The sequence below is a fragment of the Podarcis tiliguerta genome (genome assembly GCF_965153285.1).
Source record: "Podarcis tiliguerta genome assembly, chromosome: 8".
In the NCBI taxonomy this organism is placed as follows: domain Eukaryota; kingdom Metazoa; phylum Chordata; class Lepidosauria; order Squamata; family Lacertidae; genus Podarcis; species Podarcis tiliguerta.
The window spans coordinates 76,822,581-76,838,248 of record NC_139541.1 but is presented as its reverse complement, the minus strand read 5'-3'; the positions used below and the strand labels follow the sequence as shown (position 1 = coordinate 76,838,248).

The window sequence follows — 15,668 nt, the reverse complement described above, 5'->3', positions numbered from 1 at the left end:
CCAGTGTATCATAACCGACTTAACTTCTTCATCTTTCAGCTGCCATTCCAACAGTGATTAATATATTTTAGACAATATTTTACAATCATTTTCTAATACTTCTATTTCAAATTTTGTTTTTTTTATCATCAAATCCATTTTCTTTTAAATCTTGTTTAAACATTTCATTGATTTGGCGATAGTGCAGCCAATCATCCACAAATTCTTTAACTTCTTCATAAGGTTTCATTTTCCATTTACTTCCTTCTTTTTCTACCAATTTCTCATACGTGACCCAATTTTTACTCATATTTATCTTTTTCACACTCATTGCTTCTAATGGAGATACTCCCCATGGTGTTTTACGTTCTAATAGGTTTTTATACCTATCTCATATTTCAAATAGAGATCTTTGGAATATATGGTTGCCAAATCCTTTATGGACTTTTTTTGTTATACCATAGATATGCATGCCAACCAAATCTATTATCATTAAATCCAACAAATCTGTATTTTCTAGCAACATCGATTCCTTTAACCAAGAGAGGCAGGCCGCTTCATAGTACAATTTCAAGTCTGGCAAGGCGAAGCCCTCTCTTTCTTTGGCATCTGTTAACAAGTTACAGTATATTGAATTCTTGGTTTCTTCCCCTACCAGATATATCTTGAAATTGTCTTCTGTCACTCCTTAAAAATTGCTGTCCCCTTGATTATTGGAATTGATTGAAATAAAAGCAACATCTTTGGTAGCACATTCATTTTGATAGCAGAAATGCTTCCCCAAAATGACATTTTCATCCTTCCCCATACTTCCAGATCTCTCTTAATTCCATTCCACACTGGTGTATAAGTATTTTGAAACAAATATATATTCTTTGAGGTCAACCATATTCCTAAATATTTGGCTTTTTTAACAGCTTCTATACCAATCTGTTGCTGCAACATATCCACCAAATCTTGTTTCATATTTTTAACTAACATTTTCGTCTTCTTTTTATTTATTTTTAAAACCTGCTACTTGCCCATATCATTCTATCTCCTCAATAACTTCTTTAGCTCTGGTTAATGGTTCTTCAATTGTTAATACCAAGTCATCTGCAAAGGCTTTTACTTTATGCTCTTTCCGGCCGACTGTAATCCCTTTTATGTTTCCATTTTCCCTTATTGTCCTTAGAAAGACCTCCAGTATCAATATGAATAATAATGGTGAAAGCGGACACCCTTGTCTTGTACCTTTTGTAATTTCAATATTTTCCCTTATTATATTATTTACTATCAACTTTGCTTTTTGATCAGAATATATTGCTTTTATACCTTTTATGAATAATTGTCCAATATCCATAAATTCCAATTTTTTTATCATAAATTCCCAAGATATATTATCAAAGGCCTTTTCTGCATCTTACTACCATTTGGTGCATAAATTCTGACGATTATCAATTTTTCGCCTTGCCAAGTGACTTGTACTTCAATTACCCTGCCCTCTTCAGCTTTGAAGATTTGCTAAGCTTCAAATTTGTTTTTATATACATCACCACTCCCCTCTTCTTACTTCTGATGACATAAATTGATTTCCTAATTATTTATCAATACTCTTTGACGTTTCCTGGCTACATGAGTCTCTTGTAAATAAATAATATCCAAATTCTTTTTTAACAAAAAGTGTTCAGTTTTGTTCCTTTTATTTTTATTACTTATGCCATTCACATTCCAGGTCCATAATTTTAATTCCATTTTGGTTTCTTTTAATATGTAAGACTATAAAAGTTCCTAAACCTGCCCTCCTCCTCCTCCTCCTCCTTCTTCTTCCTCCAAATTATCAATATCTTCTCCTTCCGGGGTCACTGCTGCTGCTTCTCCTCTTCCCAACTCTTTATATCTCCTCAAAAATTTATATGTTTCATCCACACTTTTAAATTTGAATTTCTTCTCTATAATAAAATGAGACTCCTTCTGGAAATTCCCATTTAAATTCAATTCCATTTTTCCTCAATATCTGTGTCAATGGCTTGTATTGGTCGTGTTTTTTCAGCAAGCAAAGTGGCACGTCTTTAAAGATGATTGTGAATATTCCATCAATACATAGTCTCTTTTCTCTATTTTTCTGCAAAATCAATTTTCTCATTTCTCTATCCTTAAAGATAATCAGACAATCTCCTGGGAATTGTCTTTGTCGTCTTCATTTTAATACTAAACACATTTTGTATTGTTTTTGCCACTTCCTCTACCTCCATATTTAACCATTGTGCAATTTCTGTTGTCAATTTTTCCAAAATATTCTCTCCTTGTGATTCTGGAACTGATCTAAACCTCAGATTCATTTCTCTTTACCTCAATTCATTCATAGCAATCGCGTCCCACAACTCCTCCTGTGTTTTATTCATTTCTGAGACTTCTCCTTTAACTTTTTCTTCCTCTTTTTTCATATCTCTTACTTCTTGCTTTCTTCGCTTCATCCCTTCTTCCAAGCTTTGTGTTCTTTTGGTTATCTCTTTCATTTGGCCCCTCAGAAACAGTCATATCAGTTTTTTTATCCATCTGCTCCAGCCTTGTCTCCAAATTCTTTTCACTCTGTTTTATGTCCTTTTTAATTTCTGCAAACATTTTTAAAATCTCTCCTTTATTTTCACTTTCTTGTTTTGATCCCCTCCTCTCCAGTGGTGTTCCTCCTTCTCCTGCCTTTTTCTGTGCTGACATTCTTTTTCAAAAAAAGTTTTTTTATTAACAATTTTGACATATCAAAGTATCAAAACATAATCATATTCATTATTTTCCCCCTTTCCCCCCCACCTCCCCATCAAACGCTCCCCCCGAGACTTCTATCAGCTCCTCTCTCTGATTTTTCAACACATATTATTCTCTGCATACTGTAAAATTGTATAAATCCTTATATTATCTATCTGCTATGTTAACAATCAATAAATTTGTGTATGTTTATGCAGAACCTGCCAAGGAGTCCAGTTCATTTTGTTGTCTTTTTAAATAATTTATAAAAAGTTCCCATTCTTCTTTGAAGTCACAGTTGTCCTTTTATACGTTAGTTTAGCCAGCTCTGCATAGTTCATCAATTTCTCTTGCCACTGTTCTTTTGTCGGGGTTTCCTCATTCTTCCATCCTTGTGCTATCAAGACTCTTGCCGCTGTTGTTGCATACAAAAATATATTCTTTATTTTCCTTGGCAGGTCTTGTCCAACAATCCCTAACAGAAATGCTTCTGGTTTTTTTAACAAATGTCATTTTAAACATTTTCTTTAATTCATTGTATATCATTTCCCAAATTTTTAAAATTTCTCTACATTCCCACCACATGTGATAAAAAGTCCCTTCCTTTTCTTTAAATTTCCGACATATGTTTGACCCGGTTTTATACATTTTTGCTATCTGTACCATCTATACATAGATGTATACCATCTATACATCATTTTCATATAATTTTCTTTCAAAAGAGCACAATCTGTAAATTTTAAATCTGTTTTCCTCAGTTTTTCCCCAATCCTCAAATTGTATATTATGTCCTATATCTTACGCCCATTTGATCATGACCGATTTTACCTCCTCATCTTTTGTTTCCCATTTTAACAGGATACTATATGCACCCTTCAGCAACTTCACTTTTCTTTCTATAACTTCCTTTTGAAATCTAGAAGTGGTATAACTAAATCCTTTCTTGTTGTCTTCTTCGTATATTTCATGTAATTGCCTGTAATGTAACCAACTCTGAAAACAATCTTTTATTTCCTCATACTCTTTTAATTTCCATTTTCCTTCTTGATCTACAGTGGTACCTCAGGTTAAGTACTTAATTCGTTCCGGAGGTCCGTTTTTTTTGTTTTTTGTTTATTTATTTAATCATTTTTTCAATACAAACAACAACAACAAAAAACATATACAACAGAAACCACCATAACACTAATAACACAATTTAACAATTCAGATTTGAGTACTGATATACCTATAACTACACCTTTTTAACAATATTTCCTCACCTCTCCTCCCCCTAATTCCCACCACTGTCCACCTTATTACTTAAGTACTCCTTCCAGATTTCTTCATATTTATCCATTCTTAATTTGCGTCAATATGCAACTCGTTCGTAGGTAACTAGTCTGTCCATATTGTCAATCCATGTGCTCAATGGGATCTTTTTGCGGCTCTTCCAATTCATCAAGACAAGTTTTTTGCTTCCAATATGGCCAATTCTACAAGTACAGTGGTACCTCGGGTTAAGAACTTAATTCGTTCTGGAGGTCTGTTCTTAACCTGAAACTGTTCTTAACCTGAAGCACCACTTCAGCCAATGGGGCCTCCCGCTGCTGCTGCGCCGCCAGAGCACAATTTCTGTTCTCATCCTGAAGCAAAGTTCTTAACCTGCGGTCCTATTTCTGAGTTAGCAGAGTCTGTAACCTGAAGCATATGTAACCTAGAATAGAATCATAGAATAGAATCATAGAGTTGGAAGAGACCCCAAGGGCCATCGAGTCCAACCCCCTGCCAAGCAGGAAACACCATCAGAGCACTCCTGACATATGGTTGTCAAGCCTCTGCTTAAAGACCTCCAAAGAAGGAGACTCCACCACACTCCTTGGCAGCAAATTCCACTGTCGAACAGCTCTTACTGTCAGGAAGTTCTTCCTAATGTTTAGGTGGAATCTTCTTTCTTGTAGTTTGGATCCATTGCTCCGTGTCCGCTTCTCTGGAGCAGCAGAAAACAACCTTTCTCCCTCCTCTATGTGACATCCTTTCATATATTTGAACATGGCTATCATATCACCCCTTAACCTCCTCTTCTCCAGGCTAAACATGCCCAGCTCCCTTAGCCGTTCCTCATAAGGCATCGTTTCCAGGCCTTTGATCATTTTGGTTGCCCTCCTCTGGACACGTTCCAGTTTGTCAGTGTCCTTCTTGAACTGTGGTGCCCAGAACTGGACACCTGAAGCATATGTAACCCGAGGTACCGCTGTATTAGCAAATCACTGTATGTAAGCCATTTCCTGTTTTTCTCAAGTGGCTTGAGCAACAGGGCTTCAGTTGGTGAGAGCCACCAAGGAGTCTTTCGTTCTATTAAGTCTTTATATCTCTCCCAGACCCCCATGGCATTGTCTATTTTTAATGTTTTTTCACTCTTTGCCACTAGATGTCACCCTCCAGTGTTAAACAGTCCAAGAAAGAAAGGGACGAAACAAGAAAAAATAATTCAAAATTTTCCACCTCTTGTTTGGCTAACCCACCTTTCCGGAACAGCAAAGTTAAATTCACTCCCCAAAACCAAACTCAAATTATTAAAATTAAACTTCTTCTGCCACTTGCTTGGCTAATCCACCACAAAGCTTTCCCAACATAGTGCACACAAAATCACAAATTCCTTAATATCGAGGAAGAAAAAAAAAAAGAAAAAAACCACCACAAGCCTTCAAGTGTTCTAATAAAAAACCCCAAATAAAAATCAAACCAATTGTTCAGCCACTTGTTGGCCTAATTCCTTCGAAATCCCACTATCCAAAAAATAATAATAAGAAGAAGAACAGGTACAAAAATGAAATCAAGATAGAAACCAATCCACCAGTTTGCTAACAGTCCACACCCTAAAAAAAATAAGGGGGAGGGGCATAGTTCAGCGTCTTTTTTCCGTTCCTCCTCAAAATAAAAATAAAAATATACAATCTGCAAGTCCAAATCAATTCCTGCTTGGGCTTAGTAGCTTTTTCCCTACACACTGCTGTATAGCATTAGTAAAAACTAAAAAGAAGGAAATAAATAGTACGAAGTTTCCTAATTTTGACTAGGCAGTTCCGCATAAACGAAGGTAAAAGGAAGTTCTCCTTCTGCTTTCTCAGAAATCCTCAGGCTGAGAAAGAATATCCAAAGTAAGAGGTTTTCACCCTTTTTATATACAGTCTGCTTCTATTAAAGTTTATATTTCCGCTGTAGGTAAAATCGTAAGTTTGCTGTTCCTTATCTGAGTTCAATTCCCAGATGGGGCTGACCTCCTTTTTTCCACCCCACTGAGAGGTGGCTGTTCTTATATCACTTCCTCTTGCAGGAAATCGGCTCTCTGTAAATACACTGAGGCCGCTCCTTTTGTTATTGAGCCCGGCTGCAGCAGATGCGGCTGCTCCTTCGGGCTCGGAGGAAAGGGGGAGTCCCCGAGGGGCACAGGTGTCCTGGGGCGTGCGGGTCTTCACCCCCAACTCTGTTGTTGCTCAAGAAACAGAGACTAGGGCGATGGTGTGACTCACTTCCTATCTCGAATCTTTTGCCTGCTTGGCTACAGGTAGCGACCGTCGCAAGGGCAGATGGGGAATGGGTTTATATTAAGGGGCTAGGACCATTTTGTGCCTCTCCCATATCCTTCAAAGCACCTCGCATCAGTGCTCCTCCCTCTGCAGCCTCGGAGTCCATCTTGTTGCAAGCCATCTTGTTCTGTGGTTTTCTTGCGCCTGCCATTTCTGCCTCGTCCCTCTCTCGTCCGCGGGGGCTGCAGCTGCCCTTAATCCTCAGCGCAGCTGATTCAGCCTTTATTATTGTCTTTTGCAAAATGCCTTTGCAAAGCGTTTCTTTCTCATTCTTGCAGAGAGTCTGAAAAGTGGGCCGGGCGAAGGCCCGGTTTGACACTTCTCTGGGCCCCCTAACAAACTTTGTGGCTGAGCAAAGGAAGTGGGTTTTCCTCATCGCACGCCCTTGAGTGTGTGAAATACATGTGTTCTCTTGATGGTTCTGTGGTTTCTCTCACATAATTAATTTGTTTAATGGCTTGTTTTATTTAAGGCACGGCTTTGCTAGCATGTTTCTTTGCAGTATTTCTATACCAGTTTTCAGACAGACCTCGCAAAGTGGTTTACGTAAGATTATTACGACAATAAGCATCGATTGAAAAAAGACAATATTCAGTAGAATATAAAAGGCAACTTGTTTACTTAAGGGAATAAATGAACCCTGTGGCAGTTTGAGGAGAGCGGATGTCATGGGAGTTAGGTGGTGACAAATTCTCAAGCTTCCTTCTTCTCACCTCTCCGCTGCATTCCCCAAATCGTGGTCGTTGAGGTTCATCCAGGTGGTCTGTGGCATGTCCACATTAAATATCCACCTTGATTTTTAATTGTATTTGTATGGCTTCTCTTGTTTCTCATATTGTATTCAGCTGAATGATGGTTCAAACTCCAAAGAATTGAGCTTGTAATACAATAAAATACAACATAAGAAATGAAAGAAGCAATTAAAAAAATGAAGTTTTAAAATCATACAGCATTTAGCAGAGTACGTTGCAATTGCTACAACAGGCAGAATAATAATTTAAGTGGTCCACCAAGACCATCTAAAATTTTGAGGATTTCCTACCTTAATTTAAGGAAGGGTTTCCCAAACTTGGGTCTCCAGCTGTTTTCAGACTACAACTCCCGTCACCCTGAGCTTGTAGGACCCAGTGTCCATGGATGATGGGAATTTTAGTCCAAAAACCAAGTTTGGGAAACCCTGATTTAAGGTATTTTCTGCACCATGGCGCTCAGTTTCTATGGTGTGAGGCCATTTCTGCATGAGTCTCTTAAAAGCACGCAGAACATTAAAGAATGTGGCTGAAAGCTGGGTCACAGTCCACTCTGAAAGGTTGGTCACCCTTTTCCAGACAAGCTTCTCTGTCTTTTTTAACATACACATCACTGACAGAACTTCAACAATAGTGCGGCTTGACAAAGAAATGTGGATGTTTGCTTTTAATTTCTGTTTCTTTTGCGGTTGCCAAAAAGCCACAGAGCCATTGGTCAGAGAAAAATGTAGTTATGGCTGGGAACCCTGGCCTGCTAAAGCAGCTTGATGCTTGATGTAATGCATTGCATATATATATATATATATATATATATATATGTCCATAAAAGCTACTAATCCTCAGAAGGTTGTACCAGCTTGCTTCTCCCTGTACTTTGTCTGGTTAGCCGTTTTGTGGCCTCAAAGGGTGAAAAAAGGGGGGCGTTTTCTGCTAAGCCTCTGGGAGACCACCCAAAGAAGCAATTCCTTCTTGACTACAAGAGCGGCCATTTATGAGTCTTCTGTAAACATGTCCTGAAATTGCTTTGTAAGCTGGTTATTTTGTGTGTGTGTGTTTGTGTCATTCTGCTGATGGTCCATAGATGGGGGCATAGAACCATAGCATTGCAGATTTGGAAGGGGACCACGAGGATCATCTATCTCAGGCTTCCTCAAACTCGGCCCGCCAGATGTTTTTGGCCTACATCTCCCATGATCCCTAGCTAGCAGGACCAGTGGTCAGGGATGATGGGAATTGTAGCCTCAAAACACCTCAAGGGCTGAGTTTGAGGAAGCCTGCTCTATCTAGTCCGGGGTTTCTCCAACTTGGGCCACCACCTATTGTTGGACTACAACCCCCATCATCCCTAGCTAGCAGAACCAGTGGTCAGGGATGGTGGGAACAATAGTCTTAAAAAAGAGCTGTAGACCCAAGTTTGGGAAACCCTGATCTAGTCCATTTAGGTGCCGAAGTTGACTTCTAAATTGCAAGTTGTACTGTTCCCCATAAGGGACGCAGGTGGCGCTGTGGGTTAAACCACAGAGCCTAGGGCTTGCTGATCAAATGGTCGGCGGTTCGAATCCCCGCAACGGGGTGAGCTCCCGTTGCTTGGTCCCAGCTCCTGCCAACCTAGCAGTTCGAAAGCATGTCAAAGGGCAAGTAGATAAATAGGTACCGCTCCGACGGGAAGGTAAACGGCCTTTCCGTGCGCTGCTCTGGTTCGCCAGAAGCGGCTTAGTCATGCTGGCCACATGACCTGGAATCTGTATGCTGACTCCCTCGGCCAATAAAGCGAGATGAGCGCCGCAACCCCAGAGTCGGCCACGACTGGACCTAATGGTCAGGGGTCCCTTTACCTTACTGTTCCCTATTAGGAGAACGACCCTGTGGGCAATTATTTTTATCCTTCCTTTGTGTCACCACTAGGGGACACCAAGCTAGTCATCACTCATTAGGAGTTTTTTACCTGTTCCACAAAAAGAGACAAATAATGTCTGTGGGAAAATAGAAAGGCAATGGCCTAGAGATGGGTATCTGGGCCTAAACCTCAATAATCAGGCTGGGAAACCTCAATAATCAGGTTATTCTGTCCCCCCACCCTGGGGATAGTGTGTGTGTGTGTGTGTGTGTGTGAAGGCAATCCAGGCCCAGCACTTTGAAGAGTTTTGCAATGTGCTGTTTTGATTCTGACCCATATTTTCCCCCAAACCGAGCTCTTCCCTGGCCACTACTGCCAGCCTTTTGGAAAGGTGCCCTTTATGAGTCAGGCTGTCTGTGGGGTGTGGAGTTTTCCTCCCGCTTGACGCTCTTTCTCTGAGGCCTCTTTGTAGGTGACAGAGGCGGTATTCATACAGTATTCACCTCCATCTAGTGCAGGAATTTCTGAGTAATGGGGGGGGGGGAAGAGAGGTGGGGTGGCCTTGGTAGCTTGAATACCTCTCTGTGTATGAAGCCCTCCCCCTGCTCCAACTTGCTTTCCATTCCATCTCTTCTCCACCCCCCCCCTGCATATCCCATATTCTTCCTGAGGACGGGTGTGTATTTTTCCTGAAAAACCGAATCCTTGCAAAGTTGGGTTTTATTTAAAGAGAGCAATCGTTTAGGGGAAATCAATGCCATGGGTTTTTTAAGCTTCTTCAGTGCATGTGACTTCTCCCCAAAGAATCCTTTGAACTGTAGTTTGACCACCTTGAGCTACGATTCCCCAGCGCCCTTAACAAACTACAATTCCCATGATTGTCTTGCTGTTTGAAAGCGCGTTGGATGTGAGTCTGCCCTTAGAGTTTTGTAAACCGAACTCCCAAATCTATGTGCTTTTCCTCCACTGCCCAGTTTGTGAATTTTTCATTTTTTTGTGCCCCCCCCATAAAGGTAGATGCTGACCCTGAACACTTGGACCCCTTGAATCAGCTGCTGGGGACCTTATCCCCACCCGCCCCACAGGGGCAGAATGGAGTTGGAGGAAGGATACAATGGGGTGAGTAATTGGCATGGGGAGGGGAGGGCAAGGAGATAGGCTTTTGTACAGTGAGGGGTAGGACGGACAAAGTTCTAACCTGCCAACCCCCCCCAAAAAAACAGGATTTCCCAAATGTAGGTCTCCAGTTGTTGGACTACAACTCCCATCATCCCTAGCTAGCAGGACCAGTGGTCAAGGATGATGGGAGTTGTAGTCCAAAAACTGCTGGAAACCCGAGTTTGGGGAACCCTACCACAGAGCAAAGATAGGGAGCCTGTGGCGCTCCAGACATTGTTGGACATTGTTGGAACGTGGGTGGCGCTGTGGGTTAAACCACAGAACCTAGGGCTTGCTGATCAGAAGGTCGGTGGTTTGAATCCCCGCGACGGAATGAGCTCCCGTTGCTCGTCCCTGCTCCTGCCAACCACGCAGCTTGAAAGCATGAAGTGCAAGTAGATAAATAGGTACCACTCTGGCAGGAAGGTAAACGGCGTTTCCGTGCGGTGCTCTGGTTCTCCAGAAGCGGCTTAGTCATGCTGGCCACATGACCCAGAAGCTGTACGCCGGCTCCCTCGGCCAATAAAGCGAGATGAGCATTGCAACCCCAGAGTCGGCCACGACTGGACCTAATGGTCCAGTTTACCACAGAGCAAAGATAGGGAGCCTGTGGCGCTCCAGACATTGTTGGACTCCAACTCCCATCATCCCCTGCCAGCAGATCCAATTGCCAGGGCTGATGGGAGTGGGAGTTGGAGAATGGCAACCTCTGGAGGGCTCCCTTCTCCATTTTAGAAAGGGCAGTGCTTTTTTATAAATCAGATTTGCTGATTGGCAGCTGGCGTTGGTGGTTTCTACGCAAAACACTCTTGTTATATGGGGGGTTTTGTGGGTGGAGAGAAAGGTCTGTTTTGAGAGTGTGTGGAGATTCCAGAGTGCCTGGTTGGGACCTCAAGCTATGGGTGATCCAAGCAGGGTAAGGCGGGGCTTCTCATTGCCGCCACTGATATGGTCTCGCGTCTTCCTTACCAGAACCCGGCACTGGGTGCCCGCACTGGGTCGGCCATGGCGATCATCGGAGCGGAAGATGAAGACTTCGAAAACGACATCGAGCCAGTAAGTGGGAGGTTCGGGAGAGGCCAGGATTCTAACAGCAGGAGGAAGGGCACGACAGCACCATAGCTCAGTGGCAGAACACCTGCCTGGCATGCAGAAGGTTCAATCATCGGCATCTGCAGATGGGGCTGGGAGAGCCCCTTCCCTGAGTCACTGCTGCCGGTCTGTGTTGATCAGACGAACCTTTGGCCTCTAAAAGTTGAACTACAGTTCCCATCCTCCCTGCCAATTGGCCACGCTTGCTGGAGCTGCCGGGAGATCATAGTTCAGCAAGATCAGGAGGGCCGGAGGTTCTGCACACGTGGGGTAGACAGTGCTGAGCTGGGTGGGCTTGTTAGAAGGAAACTTGTTGTGAACAAACACCGAGTGTGAGCTGGAAGGAACTGTGTTGAAAGGAGACAGTGAGGAGAGGGTGGAGTGGAGAAGGTAGAGTGGGGGAAATCTTGATTTAACAACACACACACACACTTTTGTTCCTCCCCTCAGTTCCAGAACCCAGATGCACAAAGCAGCATGTTCCAGAGCTTGGACCTCTTAACACGGCATCCCGCCTACTTGATGGTTTTTCTACAGCATGTGGTACTGCAGTTTGACTCCAGCCCTGTGGTAAGCCTTGCATTTTTTTGTCGTTGTTGATTTATTAATCACCTTCTAAACCGTCCTCTCAAGACGATTTAGACCATGGGTAGGCAAACTAAGGCCCGGGGGCCTGGATCCGGCCCAATTGCCTTCTAAATCCAGCCCACAGATGGTCTGGGAATCAGTGTGTTTTTACATGAGTAGAATGTGTGCTTTTATTTAAAATGCATCTCTGAGTTATTTGTGGGGCAAAGGAATTTGTTCATCCCCCCCCCCCAAATATAGTCCGGCCCCCCACAAGGTCTGAGGGACATTGGACCGGCCCCCTCTGAAAAGGTTTGCTGACCCCTGATTTAGACATAAGGTGATTTTCGAAAGTTAAAAACAACAGATGCATTTAAAACAAGACTAAAACCCTAACAAGTGGACACTCATTTAAAGACTCGTTCATTCATGAGGACTAGCTTCCTACCACGCTTGGCTGTGGTGCGATTAGGTGGGTTGGCCCACGCAGGCCCATCTCGTTGCTGGTTTCCCGAAGCTCATGCAGGGGACAAGCATGAGTGTATTTTCTCGGAGCAAATAATTTGCACCAATTGTCAGCTTCAATAGTGAACTTCCCACATAACAAGACTTGTGACATGCTTTAATTCAGGCAACTCTTTGCACTGATCTGTCCAGTTCACGGTCAGCTGGATTGGCAAGATTGACAAACGGAATAAGAGATCAAGATGGATTTTTATTTTTTTTAAAGAAGACTGGAAATGTTTTGTGGATTATTTGGAAAATTATTGTAAGCCTATTATAAAGTTAACAGTAACAGATTAAATTCAGCAGTAACAATTGCTGAGATATAAAAATGAGAAAATGAAAAGAGAGGGATTAATTAGAATATGTAGTAGAAAAGAAAATGATGAAGCAAACAGTGGAAATGGCAGGGGAAAGTCTAAACGAAATGTATTTTGGTATTTGGATTCTTATTTATTGTTTTAATTGCAAAATAAAAATGATAAATACATTTTTTAAATGGAATCGCATTGTGCAGGTTTTTCTGGGCTGTACCAGTTTCGCCGGCAGATGATGGAATTGCATGTTAAATGCAGCCTAAAATAAACCTAAACAAAACTAGCCTGCTGGGGAGAAAAGGCTCTAGCCCAGCTTTCAGTATTGCTAAAACACCCTCCTATCTATGGGCTTGTACCTGTTGTGTGTCATAGTTCTCAGTATCTGAGAGGTTCCTGGCAGAAGCTCAGGACCCTGTAGCTATTCTTGATTTCGTCCTTGTATTGTCAACTGTTGTTTTCCCCCAGCAAGTTTCTAGTCCCTTTTATTAAGTGAAATATAAGGAAAAACCTGGGGGCAGGTAGGCATTCTTAGCTCATTGCTCAGTAAGAAGCAAATCTTTGCCAGTCACCCAATTCCCCGGGCCCTGCAGGCAAGGGCACTGAGATTATTTACGAAGCACTCAAGAATATCTTTTTTAAGTGCTGTACAAACAGTAGGATAGACCTGCGCCCAGTGGTTTGCAGTCTTATAGACACAATAGCAAAAGAAGGTGGTGTGGGTAGGGAAGGGAAGGGAAAAGCCCATTCGGATACCAAACGTGTTTTCATTTATCGTTGGGCTGGATAAAGATCAGTAAGCAAGGCAGTCTCTGCTGCAGGCTTGCAGTCTGATAGACACGACACAAAAGGAAAGTGGAATGAGGAGGGCATGGGAAAGTAAGCATATTAAGGCTCCGAGTCTTAAAAGTTAATGTAATATATCAACATGGATAAATTCTGACATCAAGACCACAAGGTCAGTGCAGGAAGCAGTTATGGATGGCATAGACTCAAATGGTGGTTGGTCCCAGCCAAGCCAATGGAGGGCGTCCCATGGTGTAACCTTGCCCTCTCATACAGGCAGGCAGGATGATTGCCATTTAGTGGAAGCAATGATAACCCGGCTTCATTTCCCTGTTGTACATGCAGAGGGGAGCAGGGAAGGGGCTTTCTGAACTTCACTTCCTTCTCTCATTTAATGTTGCATTGATTAGGCCTGGAGAGCTGTTTTGGTTGTTGATTTTATTTTGCATTTCTGTGCCACTTTCCTTCCGAATGAACCCCAAAGTGACTTACAAACCATAAATAGCAATGGCATAATAAGAGCATCACAAGCACAGCGTAGATCATATAATTAACAAATCATCAGCAAAACAATTGCAGTCTCTAAAACCCTGTTAACAAACCAGCAACTAAGAAATAAGCTAACGCTTGCAATTACGGCGTAAGTCATATTATATGATTACCAAATCAATGGGGCATTTATAATCTATAGAACGATATTAAACAAGACAGCAACTAAAAATAAGCTATTAAGTTCTCTCTCTCACACACGCACACACCTTCTTTCAATGACTCATAATCTTTCACTCTGTTCAGTTCATTAAAACACACATACCCATCCATCATCTGGGAGTTTTGGGGAGTCGCCATCTTGAATTGGCACAGGAGGGCCAGGTGAGAAGGAATCCGGCCCCGCCTTTCCTCGGCCGGCTGCCAGCTGCTTCTTTCTTAACTGCCTTCCTTTATTTCAGCTCTGTTACCTTCATGTGGACCTCATACTGAACCGCCTCGGAGCCAAGGAGGCGAAGAAGCAGTTTGTGGAATTCTGCCATATGTTCCTAGACAAAGCCGGGGTAAGCCAACTCTGTGGGAGAGCGCTTCGCGGTGACGATGGTGATCTTTATGAATCTATACCCTACGGGTAGTGTTCTGATAATTTTACTCAGAGTAGACCTATGGAAATTACTGGACCTCACTTTGTCCCATTTATTAATTTCAAAGTGTCTCCTCTGAGTAAAACATACAGGCCGCATTCACACCATAGGTTTAAAGAGCTGTGATAAAAATAAAAAAATTGTGGCTTGCCTCCCCGCAAAGCATCCTGGGAGTTGTAGTTTGTTATGGGTGCCGAGAGTTGTCAGGAGACACCTCCCCACCTCCTTTATTCCCCTCAACAGAGCTGCAGTTCCCAAAGTGGTTTAACAGTCACTGCCTCTTCAGCAGCTCCGGGAATTGTAGCTCTGTGAGGGGAAATATGGGGCCTCCTGGCACCTTTTTTAAAAAACTGCAGTTCCCAAGGTCATTTGGGGGGAAGCCATGTTTGAAGTGGTATCATAGCACTTTAAATGTATGTTGACTTACCACCCTCTCTGTCCACAAAAGTACATGAGGCAGCATACATAAGATGGGCACCATATGGAAGTACATTGCAGAGACAGACAGCAGTTGAAAACAAACTAGCAGCAGTTTTAAAAGCAGAAAATGGGATAGAAAGTGGAGAGCCTTGAGACACGCCCTTCCTCTTCTCCAGCACCACTTTCTCCAGCTGGCTTTAACCAGCGTTCTCTCATAACCAAGATTCGAAACCCAAGTTCTGAAGCTCCCTCAATTATTCCACTCCTTCTACAACTCGAGTGGTTTAGTAGCTGTCGGGCGATTCCCTCACAGGCCTGTTCAAGAGTTTGGGGAATCTCACATGCTGCCTTAATGATGTCGGGGATCCACTTTTACCACAATTCAGGTTCAGCTTGGTCCACAACACGTGGCAGAATAAGGGGTGCTTGTTCTAATCATTATCCCTTATCTTTTCGGCAGCTGCTGAGGGTCCCTGTTCCATCCTCCGTACAGTTTGAGCTGGGTAAGACCCAAAGCGAATGATGTGCTTTTTGTGCGTGAGTATGCAGTAGGAAAACAGCTTTCATCTCTTTTTCACTGAGGAATTTTGCAGAAAGAATGCGTTTTATGCAAAGTCAACCCTCTGGCGGTATTATTATTATTTGCAAATTATTATTTTTTTGCATAATAATTTACATGCGTTCAGAAACGCCACAGATCCTTTTACAAAAGTCCTGGCAGGCTGTGGCGAGCGAAGCAAATACAGTTATGGGTCTTGTGCAGTTCCATGTAATTGCAGAAGAGCCGTGGAATTTTGCTACTGGTAGCAAAGTCCAGCATCCTGAAAACACTGGCA

General features: G+C 42.5%; 1 protein-coding gene across 29 annotated transcripts in view; it reads left to right on the top strand.

Annotated features, from left to right (window-relative positions):
• ARHGEF1 (Rho guanine nucleotide exchange factor 1) overlaps nt 1-15,668 on the top strand; it is a 70,429-nt gene that overhangs the window by 9,862 nt on the left and 44,899 nt on the right. For 21 of the 29 annotated variants that reach the window (XM_083454865.1, XM_083454862.1, XM_083454861.1 and 18 more), the window contains exons 2-6: nt 9,872-9,977; nt 10,989-11,072; nt 11,559-11,678; nt 14,230-14,331; nt 15,293-15,335. In XM_083454865.1, coding sequence (XP_083310991.1) covers nt 9,951-9,977; nt 10,989-11,072; nt 11,559-11,678; nt 14,230-14,331; nt 15,293-15,335 — 376 coding nt within the window. In that variant the 5' untranslated portion in view covers nt 9,872-9,950. The remainder of the gene's footprint in view (nt 1-9,871; nt 9,978-10,988; nt 11,073-11,558; nt 11,679-14,229; nt 14,332-15,292; nt 15,336-15,668) is intronic. The other 8 variants (XM_083454853.1, XM_083454847.1, XM_083454856.1 and 5 more) reach the window with 1 other exon arrangement.